The following is a 25,925-nucleotide window of genomic DNA, read 5'->3' as shown; positions in this document are numbered from 1 at the left end:
CTACTATTGTCTGTTAATTTATACTTATTATTGTCTGTTAATGTGTAGTTATTATTGTCTGTTAATTTATAGTTACTATTGTCTGTTAATTTATAGTGAGTATTGTCTGTTTATTTATAGTTATTATTGTCTGTTAATTTATAGTTATTATTGTCAGTTAATTTATAGTTACTATTGTCTGTTAATTCATAGTTACTATTGTCTATTTTTTTATAGTTTCTATTGTCTGTTAATTCATAGTTACTATTGTCTGTTAATTTATACTTATTATTGTCTTTTACTTTATAGCTACTATTGTTTGTTAATTTATACTTATTATTGTCTGTTAATTATTAGTTACTATTGTCCGTTAATTTATAGTTATTATTGTCTGTTAATTCATACTTATTTTTGTCTGCTAATTTATAGTTATTATTGTCCGTTAATTTATAGTTATTATTGTCTGTTAATTTATAGCTGTTATTGTCTGGTATGTTATAGTTTTTATTGTCTGTTAATTTATAGTTATTATTGTATATTAATTCATAGTTATTATTGTCGTTTAATTTCAGTTTTGTCCGAAATCCGAAATGGAATTCACCTGCTTCCTTTTGAGCAAGAGATGTGGTCATCAAACAAAGCTATAACCGAAGCCGATGTCTCACTAGTAGGAATTGTTTTACTCGTTTAAATGATGTCATCTTACATGTAACCGCCAAGCAATTAGTAAAAGAGTTTTCGGAATGTGAGAGATTATATAATATTTTCCACAACCAAGTAACATAGCAGCTCACAAGAGTCATGAAAACCAACAAACGGGAAGTCTCTCCATTTCATGCACCGTAATAAACGCCTAACTCTCTCTACATATATACTTTCGTTTGTCCAGTCTGGGTCACTCTGTCCTCCTAGGCTTGGAGACAGTTGTTTTTTTTCTAATTATGAGCCTTGTCAATCTCTAATTTATTATTTATTTGCATTTAACCTTTAATTACTTTCTATCGTCAGACGAGAGCTTACAAATTACCCGTCAAATGTTTTCTTTTCAGTCAATTACTTTTAATGACAAAATCTGGAATGCGATATACGTATATATATATATATATATATATATATATATATATATATATATATACTAGCAAAGGGGCCAGGCGTTACCCGGGTATTTGGAAGTGTATGTTTAGCAAAAAAAAAAAAGCCGTCAATTTTTTAACTTTGACCCCTGTTCTGACCCCTTAACATTTATTCTTTTGGGCTCAAATTAAGTTATTAAGTTAGATCCATGTCCAAGGAACCTATATCTAAAATTTCAAGTCTTTAGACCCAAAATTGTCGGAGGAGTTTGGTAGAGTTCTCAAAGTTCAAACTGTTGAAATTTGTCCCCTTAATAGCTAAATTTCTGGCCGAAAACCGATCACATAGATATTCCCAAATCCCAGTACCCTGTATATCAAATTTCGAGTCCGTAGACTAAACATTGACAGAGTTATTGCGTAGGGAAATGTACACAGACACACAGACACAAAGACACACAGACACGTTCACTTACATATATATATATATATATATATATATATATATATATATATATATATATATATATATATATATATATATATATATACTAGCATGGGTGCCCGGCGTTGCTCGGGTATTTGGAGATGCATGCTGAGCAAAACAAAAAGGTCAATTTTTAAACTTTGACCCCTATTATGACACCTTAAAATTTATTGTTTTGGGCGCACATAAAGTTATTAAGTTAGACCTATTTCCAAGGAACCTATATCTAAAATTTCAAATGTTTAGACCCTAAACTGTCGGAGAAGTTTGGTAGAGTTCTTAAAGGTCAAATCGTTGATCTTTGATCCCTTTACAGCAAAATTTCTGGCCGAAAACCGATTACATCGATTTTCCCAAATCTCAGTACCCTGTATATCAAATTTCAAGTCTGTAGACTGAAAATTAACAGAGTTATTGCGAAGGAAAATGTACACACACACACACAATTTCACTTTTATATATATATATATATATATATATATATATATATATATATATATATATATATATATATATATATATATAGTCATCCACATTCAGTACTGTTTCGCTGTTTCAAGCCAGGATCGAAACTCGACCGCCCAAATGACAGTCAAGGCGTCTCACCATTGCGGTTGCTGCTGTGTGGGTAATGTATTAACGATGTTTTGACATCGTCCAGATGCCTCCGCTCGATTTATTTACACAAAGAGCGTCGCTTAATACGCTAATAGCAGTTTGTATATCACTTCCCAATATATATATATATATATATATATATATATATATATATATATGTGTGGGGGGGTGCGTGTGTGCGTGTGTGTATTAAATTGAAATACGTATGAAATTCGTTTGAAAGCCGAATTACAATGCAATATTATGAAGATATACAAGTATTTGTTTAAAACTAATATATTTCAGAGTTATACTATTTCCTCTGAATTTCACATCACATTTCCAAGCGCATTCTTCCGCCATTTCAAAAAAAAAAAACCGCAGATTACACTACGCGTATTCTTCATTAACTTTTTTTTAACATTAAAAACTTAACATCATGGCAATGGAAAAAAATATATAAAATTCTGACAGAGGAGTATAACACCGAAATATATTAATTCTAAACAAGTTAATACTTGCTTATTTTCATAATATTACGTTGTAATTCGGCTCTCAAACGTATTACAAATTCAATTTTTAGATTCAAATTTAATCAACGCTTCTAACATGGAAAACACAACCCTGCATATATATATATATATATATATATATATATATATATATATATATATATATATATATATATATGTATATATATATATATATATATATATAGAGAGAGAGAGAGAGAGAGAGAGAGAGAGAAATAAAAAGGAACAAACATAGTTATGTATTCATCAACGCTTCGTCTTTATTTCGAGACTTCCTCTGGATGAACAAAAATACAAGAACAAATATTTGAAACAAAAAAAAAAAACATTGGAAATTCAAAAAAGTGGGCTGCGTCCTTAAAGAGAGGGAGATGTTTAATTACGTCATATAGCCGGTAATATGTTTTCAAAAGATATGGAGCAGTTGATATTCTTTCTGTAAAAAAAACTATGGCCGTTAAAATTCATATATATATAGGCGTGTAACAGAAATGAAATTAAATGAATGTGTTTTGTAATTTATTGATTGAGATTACAAATATTAATTATTATAGGATGTGGTTCTATGCTGTGAAAGGGTTAACCTGCATCTGGAATTAAATTATGTTCTTTTAATAAACATCACTGTTGTTTAATTGTGCTTGAATTTGAGATAAGCGCTGAGTCAAGAAGTCTCTGGCGCGGTTTATTTGAAATAATAATAATAATAATAATAATAATAATAATAATAATAATAATAATAATACATATATATATATACTCTACAATTATATAATGCAATTTTGCCTGTGTGCGAGTTTGTTCCTTATAGACTCCAAAACGGCTGAACAGATTTTCTTTAAAATTTACAGAACTTTAGTGTATAAGTCTGGGAGTGGTCTTAGTAAAGTTTTGTTTCAGAATACCTCCGATAATTACCGATAATCGATATTCGAAACGTTATTTTAATTTATCTATCATCGGCAAAGCCATTTTTCCATATCCTCGATTAGCAACAATGATAAAACAACAGGCCGTGAAAATTCTACTGTGGGTAAATTGATAGCGTGTTTCGTAATTTCTTTTTTTTTTTTTTTTTTTGCATGGCGTGGTCCGTAGGTTCAAACTTCGTACGTAAATGTCTTAATGTTTTTTTTTCAGTAACTGCGAAGAATTTTATAAAACTTGAAAATTTATGTGGTTTTTAGCAAAAGTAATTTATGTTTCTGTTTCTGAATGTCCATTGAACAAGCAACTGATCCTGAAGAAATTGTAAAACAGTCTACACACATATTTAGTGAAAATGTTATTCAGAGGTTTCTTGTAAGTCGGTTTAACTAAACATATGCCCCAACAACCAAGCACAAGTAGTATGCCCGGCAACATAGGATAAGAAAATTTTTTGACGCGGTTGACTAATTGTAGAACTTACAACGAACAGATAGTCGACATCGATCTTGTGGTTTCATTCGCATACGGTTCAAGAAATCATGGCTACCAAAATCTCACCAAAGTAGTTGGTTTTGAGCTGGAAAAATGGCTGCTAACTGGACAGATCAGAGAAATTGGATTGTTGTTGGCACGTTGTACCCACTGTGTGTAAATTACGTTAATCATTAATCAGTAAGGTGTCAATATAATCGAAATTTACTAAAATAATTTTAGCATTATAAAAAAAAGAAAGTATTGGAATTACCAAAGGTACAGATCAAAATAAGCATAAAAAAGGCATCAAATCAACCCCGAGCAGGCCCGGATAATACTGCTAGTATATATATATATATATATATATATATATATATATATATATATATATATATATATATATATATAAAGGGAACCACAGAAAGGTATTTTCTGTATCTCAGTTCTTGAATTCGGCTAGACAAGCATCCATACCCCCAAATTCGAAGCTATCTCTTTACAACCCTTTGTTTTCATAACTTATCATCTATATATATAAAAGAGAAAATGTATGTATGTATGTATGTATGTATGTATGTATCTATGTATGTACGTATGTATGTGTGTTTGTATGTCTGCTACAAACTTTCAACAGACAGAACAAAAATTCGCAAATTTGATCTCATATGCAAGCCCATCCTTCGCCCGACAAATATCGAAAAATTGGCCAAAAACGTTATTTTTTCACCCTGAAATCAACAGTTTTCTACAGTAAAAACCGTCCTCTCATGACGATGTCGCTTCTACCCATGCGTCATACGACGTCGTAACTTGATTTAGTTTAAAGATTTAAAAAATGAATTAATTTCCTGTACGTCGTCTTACGTTGGTTAGAGTGCTGGGTTAATATCTAGAGGTTTTGGGTTCGAATCCTGTTGTGAGATGTCTTTTTTTAAATTTTAATATTGAAGCAGGGTACTTTAAGCCATTTTTCATGTAACGTTCGTTTTTCTGTTTTTCTTTTTCCTTTGCTTATTTTAAGGTTTTCATTAACACCCCCTCACATCCCCGACCGACCACACACACCCAAAAACACCCAGGCAACGCCGGGTACCCACCGATTTTTTACATTTTAATATTGAAACAGGCTTATTTAAGCCATTTTTCACGTGTTTTTTGCGGGGGGGGGGATTTTCAGATTTTTAAAAGAAGTTTTAACGTTCCTTTTTCTGTTTTCTTATTTGTTTTTTTTTTCAATTTTTACATTTAACATCGTTTGTTTGCCTTACGTTAGTTTTTTGCGTTTTTTTTTCGATTTTTTTTCAGTTTTAACCTTTTTTTATATAATATTTTATTTTCAATTAATACTAGCGAGGGGTACCCGGCGGTTCCCGGGTGTTTGGAGGTGTGTGTGGAAACTCCGGGGTGGGGGGGGGGGGTAAAAACGTCAGTATGAGGATCGAACCCGAACCGTTGAGGCAAAGTTGTAAATTAAAGTGTGAAAAAAAAATGCGACGTTAATGATTGCCCCACTGCTAGATGCTAATGAAAACACGTTTGAATCTATTTAATTACTTGGATTTGGCAGGTGCACGTTTTAATGAGTTAATGAGGTCAAGTTTGACTGCGGGATAGTATTTTCCCAAGATGTTATAGGAAAAAGACTAACCCACATGCGGCGAGCGACAAATGTTGAATATTTATCTTCCCGAAATCGAGCAAATTAAATAGACAGGCGAGCTTCGTTGTTAACTGTGAGATATTACGATTTATATGTGATATAAAAAGTTTTTAAAAGTTGTGAACTGACCGACCTCTTCTCTGAAAAAACCCTTTTGTAGACATACAGAAAAAGCGAACACACATACATACATACATTTTCGCTTTTATATTTATAGATTTAAAAATATTTACTTCGATTATTCTTATGTTTTGATTACCCCCCCCATACACACACACACCGCCTGGGTACCCCCGCTTTATTTTTCAGATTTTTTAAAGAAGTTTAACGTTCGTTTTTCTGTTTTCTTTTTTTTATTTTTTTAGTTTTGTTTTTTTTACTTCGCTTATTCTTATGTTTTGATTAACACCCACCCCCCAATCCCCGCCCGAGCACACACACTTCCAAACACTCGGGCAACCCCGGGTCCCCCCTCTCCCGCAGGTACTTTCATAAATCAGAGTCCATTTTCTGTAGACTGTTTTTGACCCCAGTCATCGACGGGTACTTTTGCTAGTATATATATATATATAATGAATGACAAAGTCTACATTCCAAAATGAATGATGTTGACCATCATACAATTTATTCCTTTAATACAGTTGACACTTGCACTTCTTGACAGTGTCTTTTTCGCAACAGAAAACTAATCACTTAATTATTATATAAATCTATTTGGCCTTATACGCATCAAAAGAAATAATAACAATCAATCAACTAAAAGGAAATAAAATGCGTTTAGACATGATTTTTCAATTCAAAATAGCGTAATGTAAGCAAACTATAAGGTATTTGCAGCTTCTCTTTCAGTATTTTCTTTTCTTTTGATGGATTAATTGTTGCTATTTCTTCTAATGTGTTAAGGGCAAAATAGATTCACTTGTTGATATAATAATTAAGTGATTGATTGTGTGCTACGAAGTAAATACTGTCAAAAATTGTAAATGGCAACTGAATTAAAAGAATAAATTATAAGATGGTCAACATCATGAATTTTTTAATATAGACTTTTGTCATTAATTCATTATATGCTATGTAATTAAATTTAGCTGCTTAAATAAGGTTTGACATATATAAAAAGAAAATATAAGTGAATGTAGATTATTTCCACAGAAACATATATATATATATACACACACACCACACACACAAATATATACACACACACACACACACACACACACATATATATATATATATATATATATATATATATATATATATATATATATATATATATATATGATGGACTCTCCCGTCGTCCCGTCGCTTTCGACGTATGTGTTTCCGCTACAAAAACTAAGTTGCTCGGAAATCCACACAGATTATTTTTTTTATAGTAGTAAAGGCTTTGTGTAGAACCACCCACAATTTTTTGTATTACTGCTAACATTTGTCGGTGCAAATGACTACCACAGGACGGAGTATAAAGTAACTTTTTGTGTGTGTGTCTGTTTCCTCTGAACTGAAATGAAATGTAATAAGTCTACCTCTGCATTCCATATTTAAAAAGGATGTGTCCTCTATAGTATTAGACCTGACGGAATGGTTAATTGTAGGTATTCATCGTTTCATACCCTCGAAAAAGTTTCAGCAAAAACCTAACAGCCAGCCATGGTTCTCTCCAGAATGTGCTGCTGCCATTGCAAACAGAAATCACTTTTTCCACTGTTTCCAACGTAATAGATGTATGGAAACTAAAGCCGCTTTCAGGACCGCCAGCAACCATTTAAGAAAGTAATAAAGAACGCAAGAGAGTTGTATGCTCAATCTGTTAATTCCAAAGTAGCTGAGCAGCGGCTTGGTTCCCACCAGTTTTGGCAAATAGCAAACAGAATTCTGAACAGAAGCGTGTGCTTCATCCCAACTATCATCAATGGACCTGAGGTAATCTCGTCAGCATCTGACAAGGCCAATCTCTTTGTCAAGAACTTTGCAGCTAATTCTACCCTTTGCGATCAAGGCCGCCAACCCCCAATATTTCCTCCTGTATCAGAAAACACGTTATGTGATATTCGTATATCTGTACGTGATGTTGCCAAGCTAATCAAAAACCTTGATTCCAGTAAAGCAACTGGCCTTGACGGTATTCCAATTATAGTACTCAAAAGACTTCAACCTGAACTAGCGCCCATACTTACAAAACTGTTTAAACGTTGTCTTAAGGAGAATAGTTTCCCATCTCCCTGGAAAATTTCACCAGTATGCCTTGTATTTCAGAATTCAGGTGATCGCTCATCCCCCTTTCAGTACAGGCCAATAAGTCTCCTGTGCGTCATGAGTAAGTTGCTGGAATATGTGTTAAATACAGAAGTAATCAACCATCTCAACAAAAATAACCTTCTTAGTGACACTCAATATGGTTTCCGTTCTGCTAGATCTACAGCAGATGTGCTTACAGTTATATCTCATAGGATTAGCAAATCTCTCGACGGAGGCAACCTTTCTAGGGCAATTGCTCTTGACATATCTAAGGCCTTTGATAGGGTATGGCATAAAGGTTTACTTCATAAGATCTCTAGCTATGGTATAGCTAGAAATGTCTTCTCAATTATTAAATCATTTCTTTCTGATAGGTTCATAAGAGTTGAGGGGCAAAAATCAGAAGCTCACAGTATTAATGCCGGTGTCCCTCAGGGGTCCATCCTGGGCCCAACTCTTTTCCTGATCTACATTAATGATCTTCCAAATCACATCCTTACATTATTTGTAGACATTTATGCTGACGACACTACCATTTATGGTAGCACATCTAAGACAGTAAACGACCAAGTTCTCTCCAATTCTCTCTCCTCTGATCTTGAGCACGTAGTACAATGGGAAAAGGAATGGCTGGTTACTTTTAATGCATCTAAAACCAAGCTTCTCTCTTTACATCATCAACATTCTAATCCACATCTGGCATCAATTGAAATGAATGGCTCTCGTCTTCAGGAGGCCTCAAGTTTTGACAAGCTTCTGGGCTTGACCATTACTCCTGATCTTAAATGGAACACGTACATCAAATCTGTTGCCAAGGCCGCTGGAAAAATGGTGGGATCTTTCTATCGATCCAGTAGATATCTCACTGCTGATGCTATTCTCTATCTATATAAGAGCCAGGTACGTCCAAGGATGGAATAGTGTTGCCACATCTGGGCAGGAGCTGCTAGAAAGGACTTGTCCTGCCTTGATAGAGTTCAAAATAGACTTCGTAGCCTGCACGCCTGTGGAATTGTCTTCCGTTTTCCTGCTTTCCGGCTGACTACAATATGGTTGTCTTCAAATAAGTTCTTATTGAGCCGTTCCATATAAGTTATCAAATTTAACAAATTTTCATTACTAATGATTATTATATTGTCCAATTTCGACTGTACACTCTTTAACCCTTATCCTTGAGTGGCCTCTTGGCCTTGATAATGTGTTCATGCCTATGTAAAAAAAAAGTCCAATGTGAACAAGTTCTAATTGAATCGTTCCCCCAAGTAATCCAAGTTACAAAATCCCCACTGTTTACTATGCTAAAATCACAATGACTAATGTATACCTATTAACCCTTATCCTCGAGTGGCCTCTGGGCCTTGATAAGCGGTGACACCCATTTAAAAAAAAAAACTCCAAAACATCTGGGCAGATTTTTATGAAATTTCACACGAATGTACTTTATGTGCCTGGCAGTGTTCTTAGATAGGTTTTGTTTCGGAAGGTTTTAATAAGTATCGATAATTAATAGTCGAAAAATTCCGATGAAAGAAAGTCCAGGCGATTTTGACCAAAATTTACACCTTTTACATACCCTAACATCACAAGTATATTAAAGAAATCTTTTACCATACAAGCTAAAAGGTCCGACATATAAAATAAACAGTAAGTTCTTTGATACGACAGGGGCGCTTTCTAAAATGAATATTTCTGTTTTAAGCACAATTGCACCATGATATTTCACTTTTACATTTTAAACTTTCATTCAAGCTCATAAAGATTAAATAATAATAATAATAATAATAATAATAATAATAATAATAATAATAATAATAATAATAATAATAATAATCGCATGCACGTCTCGGTTTCTTTCCGTTTTTTTCTGTTTTTGTTTGTTTTTACTTTATTTTTAAAAGGAATTTAACGTCACGTTTAATACCTGCGGTATTTCTGTTCATTAAAAAATAAGAGTTCTACATTAATTAAAATACAATAGTTATGCGTATTTTATGACCGGGCAACGCCGAGTAGCCTGCGAGTTATTATTTATAAAGAAACTGGCATAGAGAAATCTTAGAAAACTGTGATAGAGGCTGAAAAAAGCTATAACACATGATCATTTTACCTGGTCTGTAAGAAATTCCACTGCAAACAATCATGCCGTATTCATAGGCCTTCACATGGACTGCTTCTGGATTGACGTTGGAAAATTCACCAAGCACTGAAGAAAAGAACAAATTAATGAGAATCAATATTACAAACGAACGCATTAACAGAAATGCATAGGCATCAAAATGCTCAATTTTAATGGCGGCGCCAACGATTAAGCTGTAATTAAAGTTAAATTACAATTTTCTGTAACTTATTAAGAAATGCACTTAATTAAAAATACAGGAAAATCTTAATGTACGTACTCGTCACAGAACAGAGAAATCATATTCTTAAAAGTAAATTGACGACGTAGAATTTATATATATATATATATATATATATATATATATATATATATATATATATATATATATATATAAAGGGGATTAGAACAGTAGAGTGTATTTTAATGTAATAGTACAATGACTAATGTCATTAAAATACAAGAAAAACAGTGCTCGTTGTAATGCAGATATACAATAAGCTCAATAGGCATATATATTCTAGAGCTATTTTAATATTTAGTAAGATGATTGATAATTTATAATTAAAAATCGGTTTCATGAGGAGGATCACAACAAAGTCAATAAATTTATTGACTTTGTTGTGATCCTCCTTATGAATATATATTCTATATATTTTATATATATATGTGTATATATATATATATATATAAAAGAAAATACTGTAAGTTGAACTTTACAACCAAATACTCCAAAAAACAATTTACAAAGTTCTTATTTCGCAGAATTTAAAAGAAAACTATTCTTGCTATTTTTCTCATCAGACGACAGAAAGAAATCAGCAAATTATATTTGTAACAATGCTAGAATTTGTTGGTTATGGCATTAAGTGAAACCGCATTTTATCATAATCATAAATTGCCAAGAAAAACGAGTGAAAAAATATTGGATATGTAATATATATATATATATATATATATATATATATATATATATATATATATATATATATATATATGATTGTTGAGCTGGATTAAATCCGACGACATGAAATAAAATGGAGGTGGAAGGACCTGAATACTCAACGTTTCCCCCGATTTATACGGGCTTCTTTAATGAATGACCATCCCTCTTGAAGAAGCCCACATACATCGGGCGAACGTTGAGTATTCAGGTACTTCCACCTCCATTTTATTTCATATATATATATATATAATATATATATATATATATATATATATATATATATAAACAAACCGCGCATAATACTTCAGCTTGCATGAAGATCGTCTCAAGGTAATCCGAAAGGCGAAAATCGAAAATAGTTCTTTAGAGAGAATGAATTCCAAAATTAAATCCAGTGTAATGCATATAGTCTGATTGAAAAGTTTGTACAGCATCTGAAATAATGGAAATTGTTTTGTTTTTTTTTTGTGGCAGAGCAGTAGCCCAAAGAGAAGTTGATCTCCAATCAAATGGGATCAAGAAATAAAATAAGAGGAAAAAACATGTCATCTTTCATTGTTGGCTTAATTGGAAAAAAATTATTCGGTTGGGATTAAATTATCTATACATAAATACTGGTATTTAATTTAGGTGTAAGTTTACCATTGCGTACATCAGGTAAACACTACATCCTTTTGATTTCATTACTATATATATATATATATATATATATATATATATATATATATGCATAAATAGAAATGCTTTGGTAATACACACACAGAACTTGAATGCCTTCAGGAGAGAACTTGAATGGCTACTAGACACTGTCCTCGAGTGCCTAAGGTCTCTCTGTACAGGGGTTTGTCAGAACAACCTGGCATGAGGATACTTTTTCCAAAGAAGTAAATCCCGACCAAATATTCAAAATCACATAGTATTCGCTGCACAAATAAGATCTTCTCATTATGGCTACCCTGCATTAGTTTTTAGGATGAATGGTGCACCTTCTCCAAGTGATATTACCTCAAGTAATATCACAAAGCTGGATACTCAACCAGACTAGATAAATTCTTGTCCTGGAATTCAGTAAGACCAAGAGACCAAAATAAAAGATATACGAGAATATATAAAAATGGTTAATTGAGGAGAGGGGAATTATGTTCTGAATTCTTTACTAACTCAGTGTTTGAGAGATAAAGAACTTAAATGGAACCTTTCGAATATCTATGTATCTCATATAGATTTCAAGTGTTAGCCCCAGGTAGAGGGCCCCTTGATTTCTGAGAACTTCAACTGAAGTAAAATAAAACAAATATATATATATATATATATATATATATATATATATATATATAGAGAGAGAGAGAGAGAGAGAGAGAGAGAGAGAGAGATTATAGACGGTAATAAACAGGGTCTAAATGAGCAAAGTCTCGGTAAAATATATTTAAAGGTGCACTGAGTATCAATAAGAAAATTGTTACAAATACCAGCGATCTCTTTTTAGATTTTAAAAATGTCCTTATCAAAGAAGGTTTACGCACCGAGAGACCTCCTTGCGGTTTTAAAAAAAACAATATGGAAACACTTCTTTACAAAGGTTTACAAACTATATTTACTTCAATAAGCTGGTAAAAGTTTGGTGTCTTCTCTCCCCTCTCACCTTCTATTTATGCTGACGAGGAGGCGACATCCAGAAATACTACACTTATTTCTCGATGGTTTTATTCGTAAATATCGAGCGTACATATAACATGACTTTGTTATGTTTTCTCCTATGAAAACTTTATTGATAATTTCACAATTAATAATCCCTCACCCATTTTTATACATATATATGTGTGTGTGTGTGTGTGTGTGTGTGTGTGTGTGTGTGTGTGTGTGTGTGTGTGTGTGTGCGTAGATCCTCATATAATGACTAGATCACTCTGATTGACGTTGTTACAATAAATGTTTAATTCTCACTTTATCTCTCGCGATTGTCGTTAGTCGAATGGTTCGGGTCCTTGCAAATAAAGCCAGACATAACTTTTGTTGCCGGAGTTCGGATCTCTTGACTGGCGTTAATCGTGACACCCATCACTGATGATTCCCGTAAGGATTAAACACTAGTGCCTGTAGGTATTTAATTATTATAATAAATAATTATATATATATATATATATATATATCCCCAAACCTCTGGCCTTGATAGAGTGTAGACTAAAAGTTTCTTCTATGGTTTCAAATGATCTGAAATAACAGCAAAAGACGAGTGATATGTTATATCACTCCTCTTTTGGAAACAGGGTACGAATATGAATATCTTCAGTATCAAATAGTCCTTATACATTGTGAAATTTACTTCATGTTTTTACTTTCTGTTATTTCAGATCATTTGAAACCATAGCAGCAAGTTTTAGTCTCCTCTCCGTAAAAGGCAGAGGATATGGGGAAATATTAGATATTCTGTAATTCATATGCAAAACTAGAAAAACAAAATGGCTATGATTGAAACATTGTATGACTGTAAAAAATGTGTTAAAAATAGGCTCTTGGTGATAGATGATCCCCTTTATGTGCGACCTTAAGGTCAAATGTCACATAGCCTACTACACAATTTAGGTCATTACCTTTCCGACGAGCGTTTATTTGTTAAATTCTAATCAATAGTAGCTGAGATTTGGAACTTATAAATTGTCAAACCCACACAGACTAACGCGGTATTATTGTAGCCCTTTTGTTAAGTAATCGGATTAATGTAGTGTGAAAATATACTTGGTTATTATGGTTTATCTCCAATATCTTTATAGGAGTCTGTTGCATATTTCCGTTGTATGAACGTTCGGCGCAAACGGAACCTCACGATATTATTATACCATTTTTAGACAGAGCAAGTACTACTCTTGAATCTTAGTCAGAAACCAAGAAAGTATATATTAGTTTAATGTACGGCCCAAATGTGACATAATCTATTTTATTTTATTTTTTGTTTTGTTTTGTTTTTTACATTGTCTTCCGTGACCGGGAGATCCTATTTATTAAAAAGGAGGATAGAAAGTGATAAAATACTTTGAACAGCAAATTGTCGTATCTTTATTCTAATTTAATGTCGTAGTATGTTACCACCTCCTCTCCGCCTTTTTAATAAATAGGATCTCCCGATCGAATAATTTAATATCTGGAAACCGTGGCACACGTATATTAATATATAGACTAGCGGGACCTGCTGGAAATTCTACAGGAGACCCATTCATATGTATATTGATGCTGGCATTTTGTAGATGTTCAGCGTACATGGAGATGCTCTGATATTATTGTAGCTCTTTTGTTAAAACTGCAAAATATTTATCTAAGCTAGCAGAAACACCCGCCGTAGCCCGGTCGTAAAGCACGCTTAAATATGATATTTTAATTCTTGAAGATTTCGCGTATATTATTATAAATATCAATTTCTTCTTTTTTCGAAGTTTTTCGATACTTCTCCTACTATTTCCACGGTTATTGGTATCATTGTTATTATCGTTAATAATATTAATAATAATAATAATAATAATAATAATAATAATAATAATAAAATTAATAATAATAATAATAATAATAAATTTTCTGTGAGTGTTACCATTACCGGCACCACACTAAATAAGTGAAGATCAAGAAGGATAGAAAGACTGAGGAGAGAAAGCACTAACCAGACCTCCGCTGGATGAGTGCAAAGAGGACGGAGTCGGGACCTTATGGAGGCTTATTGCCACCCAAATTCCAATGAAGACCAATGGTCGCAGCCAACGAGAAAACAATGGTAAGCGGCTGTTGAGATAGCGCAAATTCTTTTGAAAAGGTTATCAAAAGAGGTGGAGAATACTGGAAATTTAAGGAGACTTGTCACTCAGACTCCAGGGAACACCACAAGTTGTTCTCAAAGAGCAATCTTTGATGATGGCTTGTGTGATTACTCCTAGTGGGTAAATAAAAATGATGATAGTAGTAGTAGTAGTAGTAGTAGTAGTAGTAGTAGTAGTAGTTATAAGCTTATTAATGACATCAGCTTTCACGGTTGAAGTCTTTGATTCTGCTTCTTATTTATATCTAGGAATTGATGGGCTTGCAAAAAACTTCAATATCCACTTAAATGTCAGACACGGACGCAATTTGTTCCTTGTTTTTTAGTTATTGTTTTTTTTTGTTTTTTTTTTAAATAAGAAAAGGATTTGTCAGGAGTTGATACAAATCTCTGCTCAACTGTCAAACTCGGTCTCTCGTCTTTAAAGGATAAAGGCGAATTATAAAAATATCTTTTATTAAAAGTACGAATATAAATCTCACATCAAAATCTCTTCTTTTTGCGTTTTTCGTCAATTGGGTCGTGCAATATTCAACTTGCAATATATATTTATATATATTAACTTATTATGTTTATATGCTTATGGATTTGGAGGTACAGCTTTCACTCCTTAACTAATTAACAAATCAACGTTAGTAATTGTCTGTATTTTTGAGATGAGATGTTTTCATTTATTGAGATTTTCGGACTGACTTCCTCATCTTGGTTGTTATAGACACAACGTTTCGGCCGTTTTGCCCTCCGGCCTTCATCAGGTGTTTTGTATCGAACTGGGGAACCGTTTGTTAGGAGTCCCAGAGCCTAGCTGGAGTCCGAACACGGTACCACCGTAATAATAATAAAGGGTTGGGTTCGAGACTCCTAACAAACGGTTCCCCAGTTCAATACAAAACATCTGATGAAGGCCGGAGGGCAAAACTGCCGAAACGTTGTGACTATAACAACCAAGATGAGGAAGTCAGTCCGACAATCTCAATACATCAACGTTAATTTAAAACTGGCTTAAAGCTATGTTAATTTTAAATTGGCTTAGGTCTATATAAATTATATTTGGTTTAATTTTCAATTGGCTTAAGACTATGTAAATTTCATATTGTCTATATAAATTATATTTGGTTTAAGATTATGTTAATTTTTAATTGGGCTAGAGCTATGTTACATTTAAATTGGTTAAAACTATGTAAATTTTTAATTGGCTTAAGGTCATGTTCGTTTCTAATTGCCCGAAAGCTATATTAATTTTAAATTGGCTTAAGGTTATGTTAATTTTTAATTGGCTTAAGGTTATGTTAATTTTTAATTGGCTTAAGGTTATGTTAATTTTAATTGGCTTCAGGCTATGTTAATTTTAAATTGGCTGAAAGTATTGTTAATGTTAAATTGTTTTAAGACTATGAAACCTTTGTTAATGTGAAATTGGCTTAAGTCTATGTAAATTATATTTTGCTTAAGGTTATGTTAATTTTTAATTGGCTTAAGGCTATGTACATTTTAAATTGGCTTTAAGCTATGTAAATGTTAAATTGGCTTAACACTACGTTACTTTTAAATTGGCATTGGACTATGTTGATTTCAAATCGGCTGAAAGCGATGTTATATTTAATTGACTTAAGGCTATGTTAATTTTAAATTGGCTTACGGCTATGTCAATTTTAAATTGCCTTTAGGCTATGTCCATTTTAAATTGGCTTTAGGCTATGTCAATTTTAAATTGCCTTTAGGCTATGTCAATTTTAAATTGGCTTACGGCTATGTCAATTTTAAATTGCCTTTAGGCTATGTCAATTTTAAATTGGCTTTAGGCTATGTCAATTTTAAATTGGCTTTAGGCTATGTTAATTTTAAATTGGCTTAAGGCTATGTTAATTTTAAATTGCCTTTAGGCTATGCCAATTTTAAATTGGCTTAAGGCTTTATCAATGTTAAATTGGCTTAAGGCTATTATAAAGTTTCATGTAAAAACGCCACTGTAATTTTTGTTCACACAGTTACGTGATTATCGTATTTAAATACAATAGAACCCTGATATACGGTTGCCCTAAGATACGTTTTATTTTTAGGTTAAAATTTGGAATACGCTGTTTTTCTGGCCCTGTGTTACGATATTTGCCTCGCCTTACGGTGTTATTTATATTGTTATTTGATTATATATGTGTGTATAATATCTTTAACTGTATTTGTTTACTAATTTTTTATGCCGTATCCCGGGAATCTACTGTACGTCCTTTTTATTCTTATTCATATGCATTTGGGTTCTTGCCTTGATCTTTATTAATAATTATTTTAGAATTCAGTCGAATAAAACTTTGATAAAGTATTTCTCCATTTCTCCTTTTTGTATTCGTTAAAAGCCCCATGTGTTAAAATCTGTTATTTTGATTTAGTTTTATGCAAAAGGGGCAAAGTGGGAGTTAAACCTTTTCGATAAACTAAGGTTACTTCAAAATCTTTGGATTCAGCATTAAATAACCTGAAAAGGGTTGATATGCCGTAAAACAAAAACAACCAAACTAACCGAAGATATCTGATTCATGTACCATGTTCACAATAAGTATTAGGCATAAATTTATAAATATGGTCCAAATACCAGTTTATTTGTAAGGGTTTTTTATGAGAATAATATGGACAGAAGATAATTTTTGAAAATTCAAACATTTCAGATCAGCATTGAATTTTATCCATAGTCATTAGACACCAATTAAGCCAGCTTTCTTGAATTTCATTTCTTCCCCAAGATGCCTTTATCTTAAGCTTTAAATTTAGACATGTTCTAGAACATAGGTTCTTAATGGAGGTGAGATTTACTCCCAGAGATAAATTTTGGGTTCTCAGGGGTGAATTTTACACCCATTTATAGTTACTAGTGGGACCTGTTGAAATTCCACAGTTAACTGATTCATATGTAATATATTGATGTTGGCATTCTGTAGATGTTCAGTGTAAATGGTGACGCTCTGATATTATTGTAGCTCTTTTGTTAAAACTGCAAAAGTATTTATCTAAGCTAGCACGAACACCCGGTAAAGCCCGGTTGTAAAGTACGCTTAAATATTTTAATTCTTGCAGATTTTGTATATATTATTATATGGTTAACTTTCTATCGATTTTTATATGTTATAAAGTTGCGATTTTAAAAATAAAAAAATATATCCATATGACTTGGATGCATTAGCTTGAATCGGAGCCGAGATAAAAAAAATTATGAAAAAAATATGCGTATATATATATATATATATATATATATATATATATATATATATATATATATATATATATATATATATATATATATATATAACTTGAGTTCTTTCAGCCATAATCGAAACCGAAATCAAAACTTATGAAGAATTCTTGATAAAATTATTTATTTAAAAAAAATAGATGATTTAAGTGCCATCAGCTATAGTCAAAACCGAAACCAAAACTTATGAATAAACTTGGTAAAATTATTTATGGTCCTGGATATGACCTAAAACTATATCCGATGGTGAGGCCCCACCTAGCGGGCTTTGGGGAGTGTGGAGCCACCCTTTAATTGCAATTGCTCCCAGGTCCACTCTGGCCCGGAGTGGTAGTACCTGTTAGGGTCCCAACTATGGGTTAAATAGAATCTGACTAAAAAAGAAAAAATATACTCCATTAAAAATCGCTCCTCAAAATAACTAAATTCGGCATTAAATAACCTGAAAAAGGTTGATATGCCGTAAAACAAAAACAATCAACCAACCAAAACTATTTATGACCAGAAATAGAAGAACATAACAATTAAACGACCCGGGTGTGAGCGTGACACACAAAAGAACACACGCGCTATCGTATTAATATTTCTTTTTGTTTTAATTTACAGAATTCAGTGCTCATCATGAGTATCAAAAAAAAGAAAATATGATCATTCATATATTGAATATGGATTCACACCCATAATCATAAACGGAGAAGAAAGGCCCCAGTGTGTGTTTTTGTAGTAAAGTTTTGACAAATGATTCTATGAAGGCATATCTGGAGGAATATCTCATAAATGAGAGAATTGGTTAATAATAAATACAAGATATAACTTAAAACATCACATTTAAGCGTATTTTAAGACAGGGCAATGCAGATCCGTCTGCTAGTTATTATATATACCAAAGTACTTCTTTATTTAGTAATTTCCCATACTTTATTACAATAGAAAAATGTAAGCCTGAAAAGTAATATGGTTAAGCTTAAACATGGAAAAGTAAAGGACTAGTTGTAAAAACTGGAAGAGAAAAGGAAAAGATATTCTAGTAAAAAATATAATAAATATGATTATAGAATATTATAAATTGAATTTTTAAAATTCTTAATGCTGCAATATTTTAAGTTATAAATTCATTGTATTTTTTTACTAGAATATATTGTCCTTTTCTTTTCCAGTTTTAACAATTAGTCCTTTACTTTTCCATGTTTAAGCTTAATCATATTATTTTTCATGCTCGCATTTTTCTATTGTAATCCATGCTTTTTCCAGGTTTCCAATAAATTCACTTATTATTTGTTTAATTTCAGTCTTATTTTTTGGCCCCCTATACATATATGTAACAACAATGTACGGCACTCGTCTGCTTTCATTCTGTCTTTCGTACTTTCATTCTGTCTGTTTCACGACTTACTTCTGTTTTCGCGACAGTAGCCGCTGAAGTGACTTGGTTGCTATGAAAACCAGTCATAAAAAGCGTCGCTCACCTCCTTACATATTTTTACGCTTTTGAACACCAGAAAATTCATAATTTTTGTTTTACTGAATGAAAATCGATTTATATATATATATATATATATATATATATATATATATAGCTGAGAAGGTGATCCATAAAATGCATTAATTGTTTGACATTTGGTCGAAAAATGAGTGAGCGGGGAAGCGTTAAAGCAGTTCTAAATGAATAAAACTGCCACTTAACCATGTATTCAAATACTACCGTGTTTGAATGATAACAAAATACGTCCTGGTGTATCGGAAAGGAAATAGCATGCGTCTTTACGTTAATTACTAGCTAATTTGTCACTTCACCATTATCTTTTCCTTTCTCTATCTCTCTTTGTATATGCGTAGAAGTGTTAACTGCCTTTCAAATTCTGAAACCGCAGTTATTTTACATTTATTATCAGTCGCTCAGTGACTGGTTGATGGGTTAGATTGTCTGCTCATATGATAATTGTATTCAAGCTTGGCTAAAATCAATCCTAGTATTTACATTTGGACATTGGATTCAGCTATTTCTAAGCTCATAGGGATACTTCGGTTAATCTATTGTAATTCTATGTCTGTCTTTCTCTATTTTAACTAAAGTGTATCATCTCCAAGACTCAATGTCGCAGAGCGGTGCCAGACGGATCAAATGATTGCATTTTTTTGTGGACCGTCCTTTTCTAGGTTTTTAGCCGGTAGGAATGGCTCTTAAGGGGCGAAAATTAGACGTAAGTTGACAAAACGTTTTTTTCGACACATGCATATCTATATACATTTAAAGCCTGTTCATGTTTATGTCTTATCAATCTGATAATAGCTTAAAAGATAACGATTAAGACAAAAGCGTTATATCTTTTGGTTTCGATTTTAGCTGATGGTACCCAAATCATATTCATTTTTTTTAAAGCACTTCTACATACTGGGTACGATATAATATATAATAAACAAGAGACAATTGATTTTACACTAATAAATAAGAAATTTCCATAAATTTTAATATCATATTTAAGCGTATTTAACGTGCGGGAAACCCCGAGCGGTCAGTTAGTAAAGTCATACTCATGTTGTTTGTTAACAATTGAATTAATATGTAAACTCAGTTAAATTGTTTCACAAAATAATTTTCATAGAGAAACGGATTTTATTCCCTTAAATTCCGGTATGATTTGTTTATATGCAGCGTGGAACGATAAAATTGTCGCCCTAGGAAAGATATTATTACATTTTCGTTAGCGAAAAACCAGTTTTCCTTTCTTTTTTTCTTTCTTTTTCTAATTTTTTTTTTTTTATTTGTGTTGCAGGCTATCTACGATTTGGCCAGTCGTGTACAAATCCCAAGAGCGTGAGGAGCCTTCTATCATGTTTGAAAATGACACAATGTTCAACGAACGAGATCGAATATGCGCCGTTGTACAACTCATTCTCTCTACAGATCAAAGTTATGACAACAGCACGCTGAAAATGCATCGGTGAATTGCCACGAATAACAGGAACGTGTCCAGCGTGATAAAAACAAAGTTTCTGGCGACGGTTATGATTTTTTGGTGTGGTTTTAAGTGACGGCTACATCATGCCACTTCATATCTTCGAAGTCGACTTGAAAGTCAATACCAAAGTGTACCTGGATGTGCTTGTGGTTAACGCCTGGTGCAATTATGTCTGGGTGTGGTAGCAGGAATCGGTGCCGGCCTACAAATCCAAAGAGGCCCAGGCTTGGCTTCAAAAGAAGCGCTACTCCTCCCTCGACATGAACTCGCTGGACTACTTCGTTTGGTCATACGTCGAAAAACATCGGTAACATGACCTCCTACAACACCAAAGCCAGCCTGATCACTGCCATCTGCCAAGTATTCGCCGAGCTCTCGTCGGCGCTTGAGGAAAAGGCATGCGCCCAGTTCCAGAATTGCATAGAGGCGGTGTTACGGCTGAAGGCGGCTTGAATATACGTTAACTTTGCTACATAATTAAGTTGATTTTCTTCAATAAAAGTTTTAAAATGAAGCTATAGCGTTTCTTTGTTTTTTTTTTGTTTTGTTTTTTTGTTTTGTTTTTAGAGCGACAGTTTTATAGTTCTACTCTGTACTATCTATTCGAATGAAATCTATATTAAAAAGTTATCTCGTTTGCATATTAAATTAATGAAAATCTTTTTGATAATTACCACCATGTTGTATAATCGTTATCAGTTACAGAATTGATTTAATTGTTCTGTTTAGAAATAGTACTTAATGTTCATTAATTTATTTTGTTTAATAGAAGTTATATTTTATTTTATATATACTGGATTACAATTAACCGACATCAGTTGTTTTTATAGGTTTTAGTCTATTCTGAATGAGACAATATTTTTAACTTTGGCGGAGACAAGTAGTTTTCGAGATATAATGACATGCATTATGCACTGTAATTCAATGTTGTACACGCGCACGATAAACACATTCTACTTCCCTTCTCCCGACACTACCACCACTCAATTTCATTATCTATGTGAGTTATTTCCTCTTTAAGTTCTGGGAGTTCAGCCCCCCCCCCGGTTTGATTTTCATAGATGAAGCTGTATGTGTATATGCTTCAATAAATCCAGCATGTGATCCATATTCAAGGAAATCTAACAAGTCATGGTATTTGTTGTATCTTAAATAGTAGGTGACTAAACTATCCGCCCGGCAATGGGTTTCGACCTTGCAACACAGGATATATAATACTAATATAAAAACTTGCATGATTCACATATCAACTTGTTTTGAGTTTAAATTTTGATTTCAAATGATGTATTTTCACATAAGTTATTGTTATAATATCTTTACTTTATATATCATTTAAAAGAGCGGTTTTTGCTCTATCTAATCGTTTATATTACAATCGTTTAAAAACAATCATATTTTCCTTTCGGAACGTTGAATACAAGATGAAAACAAAGCAAAGTCGCACAATTTCCTTATTTCAGATAAAGCTATTCCTAAAAGCTGCAGAAACAGCTCGCGATAGCAATGAACCATTTGGCCCAGGAACCCCTACTGAACGCAGAATACAATGATGGTTTAAGAACTCTAGAAGTGTAAGCCATGTTTATTTTCAAAACAGTTTCTGATGGTTCGTTATTCTACACAAGTCCTGAGAGGTGACTGGTTTGCAGTAGACAGTTCTCGAGTTAGAATCCACAGAGCGAAAAATTCTTCCCGTGTTGAGACGGAAAAAACATATGCGAAATTGCTACAGAAAGGTTTAATATTTATGGAGCAATTCTGGTTTCTGATTGGTTGTTAGCAGAACGTGAATTAATTCGATTTGTCAGTTCATAGCAGCATTGTTTATAAATAGAATCTCCCAATTATGTGGGAGCATACCCCCATGATAATCCAAAAATATTGTAACAAAAAATTTCGTGGCGAGTCTTAAGAATGATGAGTGTAGTGGTTGGCAGTCGGATGTTGACCACGATTCTCAATTAGTAGCCTTAGTCGAAGCCAATCCACGTTTGAGAACTTGCTGTTTGAGAACTTGCTTCTGATTTAAACGTAACGTATACGACGATTTCCAATAACTTGTGAGAGATTGGAATGGCAAAAAAAATTGATAAATGAGTGCCCCACAAATTGGAAGGCAACCAAAGAAACGCCGTCATGAAGTGTCGTAAAAGAAGGGATTCTTTTACGACAGTGTTGTGACTTGCGATGAAAAGTGGGTTGTTTACGACAACTGGCGACGCTCAGCTCAGTGGTTAGACGCCGACAAAGCTCAACGACATTTCCTGAAGTCAGTGTGGCACCAAAAGAAGGTTATTCTGACTTTTTGATGGTCTGTGACCGGTCTCATTCATTACAGTTTTACAAATGCAGGCGAACCCATTACGGCAGAGAAGTACTGTCAAAATATGGATGAAATGCATTAGAAACTTCGACAACAATACTCACCGTTTATTAACAGAAAAGGCACAATTCTTTCCCACGACAATACCTGACCGCGCGTTAAAAATCGACCCTGCAGAGGTTGAACGAATTAGGCTACAAAACTCTGCATAATCCGTCATACTCTCCAGACCTCTCACCAACTGACTACCACTTTTCAAATATCTCCACAACTTTCTGCGTGCGGAATGCTAAAAAAAAAACGTAAGCGATGCGAAAACACTTTCAGCGCCACCAGAACGCTAGATTTTTACGTTACTAGGATAAACATACTTGTTTTAGGTTGACGTTGATTCTGGTGGTATTTATTTCGATCAATAAATTTGTGTTTTAGCCTAGATATGTTCATCTGAATTTAAAAGTTAAAAACCGCAAGAAGTTTCTTGTAAAACCTAATAGGATTGAGATAGGTTTAGGGACAGGTATATTTAAAGCATGTTTCTTTGCAACAACTGACTACATATTCAACTCTATATGGACAAAGTTCAAGAAATTATGAAGGGACGATGTCAATACAAATCTCGGATCAATTGTGAGTGACAACGTTTTCTGTTATTGTAAGATGCACCTCTGATACGCGTTTCTGTTGATAATATCTGGTTAAGTTGTTTTTCTAAAAGCGGGAAGATTGATACGAAATATGACGAAGTCAATACTGATCTCAGTTCAACTCTGACTGACACGGCCGCTTTCCACGAAATCAAGACGATTAGGACATTAATAGGATACGACGTCAATGTGAATCTTTGATCAATTGAGGGGCGTAATCTTCCTTTTATCTTCTATAAAAACAGGAGAATGTTGACTCAAACCTTCGCCTCTTTACTTTGAGTGAGCCTCTATTTCAGAATGCCAAAGAGTGATAACCTTCTTTCATGGAACTTAGGCTTTGATGAGCTAATAACGTAACATTGCATTTCATGGGAAAGGTGAGTGAAATATATCAAATCGGCTGCTCCGAGTTCAAATTGAATTAGATTTTATTCAGATGGCGTAATAATTAATATATATATATATATATATATATATATATATATATATATATATATAACTGCTTCATTTACTCACATAAAATTAATATACGAAAGTATAGATTTATGCGTAAACTTTAAGTATTTACTTCAAAAGTGCTCAATACGTAGGTAGAGCTAGTTAGTAATTTATAAATATATATATTTAAATTCACATGTAAATTAAATAACCTACTAATGTATTTGTATTTAATTTATTTTACAATACTTACATTTCACGTTCAACATATTACTAATCAAAAGTATATATATATATACATATATATGTGTGTGTGTGTGTGTGTGTGTGTGTGTTGTAAAGAAGTGTCCAATCGTATATATATATACTTATATATATATACATATATATACGTATACACACACACACATATATATATGTGTGTGTGTGTGTATACATATATATATGTATATATACGTATATATATATATATATATATATATATATATATATATATATATATATATATATATATATATATATATAGATGTTGTTTTGTTTTGGTTTTAGCGATATGTTTTGAATGAATTCAATTATTTACGAAAGTGCAATTTTACATAAATGCGAGTTGGGAATAATTTTCCCTTTTTAACCAATTTGCTACCCCCACATGGGGAGCGGTATATATATATTGTTTTTAAAATGTAATTATCCGCTGAAAGAAAGAACGGAAGAGAGGGAAAGGGCAAACGACCGTGAGAGAAGAGGAAGTCTGCCCTTTTCCCTCTCTTCCTTTCTTTCTTATGTCTTCTATCCCTTTTCCCTTCTCTTAACCGACCCTTTAGAAGTTCAAGAAATGGTTAATAGATCCGGGGGAATTTTTAACCTTTTCGCGGAAAGACCTAAGAATACTACGAGAAAAGAGATAATATAAAAAATTTATAATAGACTCGCCCATGAAGTTTTAGACTAACAGCGAGCAGCAGATACGTGGAACAGACACTTGTTGGAGATAACTTCTATCTTCCGCTTGGGTCCTAAAATTTAACTCCTCAACCCCCAACCCTACTTACTCCATCCCCTAACCCCATCATACAAATAAATAAATAAATAAAATACATAAATCCACACCCAACCAACTTTGTTCTCCACCCAGCTGAACTTCACTCCTTAACCCTTTTTTACTAAAACCCTTCTTTTGCTGAAAGTTGATTTTTGTTTTTCATTAAGAATTCTGCTTTTGAAAATAATCCTTGTTGCCTGAAGAGATTTCTAGTTACTAAATACTAGAAGACGGAAACATGCTCATGACTGTGTAGCAACAAACTACTGCCTATGTAAAGATAAATTGAAAGTGTAACTTGCTCTACCCCGGTATTGAGCACTCTTGTATTAACCTCGTTATATTTCACTGGTTACCTTGCCCTTGAAAAATAGCAACCTCAAATTATCCACACTGATGAACTGTGTAACAGCGAAACAGTACTGTATGTGAA

General features: G+C 32.9%; 1 protein-coding gene across 1 annotated transcript in view; it reads right to left on the bottom strand.

The window, feature by feature from the left end:
* Positions 1-25,925, bottom strand: part of LOC145259606 (contactin-like) — a 203,633-nt gene that overhangs the window by 112,497 nt on the left and 65,211 nt on the right. The window contains exon 7 of the mRNA XM_080117262.1: positions 10,082-10,177. Within this exon, the coding sequence (XP_079973388.1) occupies positions 10,082-10,177 (96 nt within the window). The remainder of the gene's footprint in view (positions 1-10,081; positions 10,178-25,925) is intronic.

This window comes from Euprymna scolopes, chromosome 35 (genome assembly GCF_053919585.1).
Source record: "Euprymna scolopes isolate OS-2025 chromosome 35, ASM5391958v1, whole genome shotgun sequence".
Taxonomy (NCBI): domain Eukaryota; kingdom Metazoa; phylum Mollusca; class Cephalopoda; order Sepiida; family Sepiolidae; genus Euprymna; species Euprymna scolopes.
The sequence above is the reverse complement of the archived record's forward strand: the minus strand, read 5'-3'. Positions and strand labels throughout refer to the sequence as shown.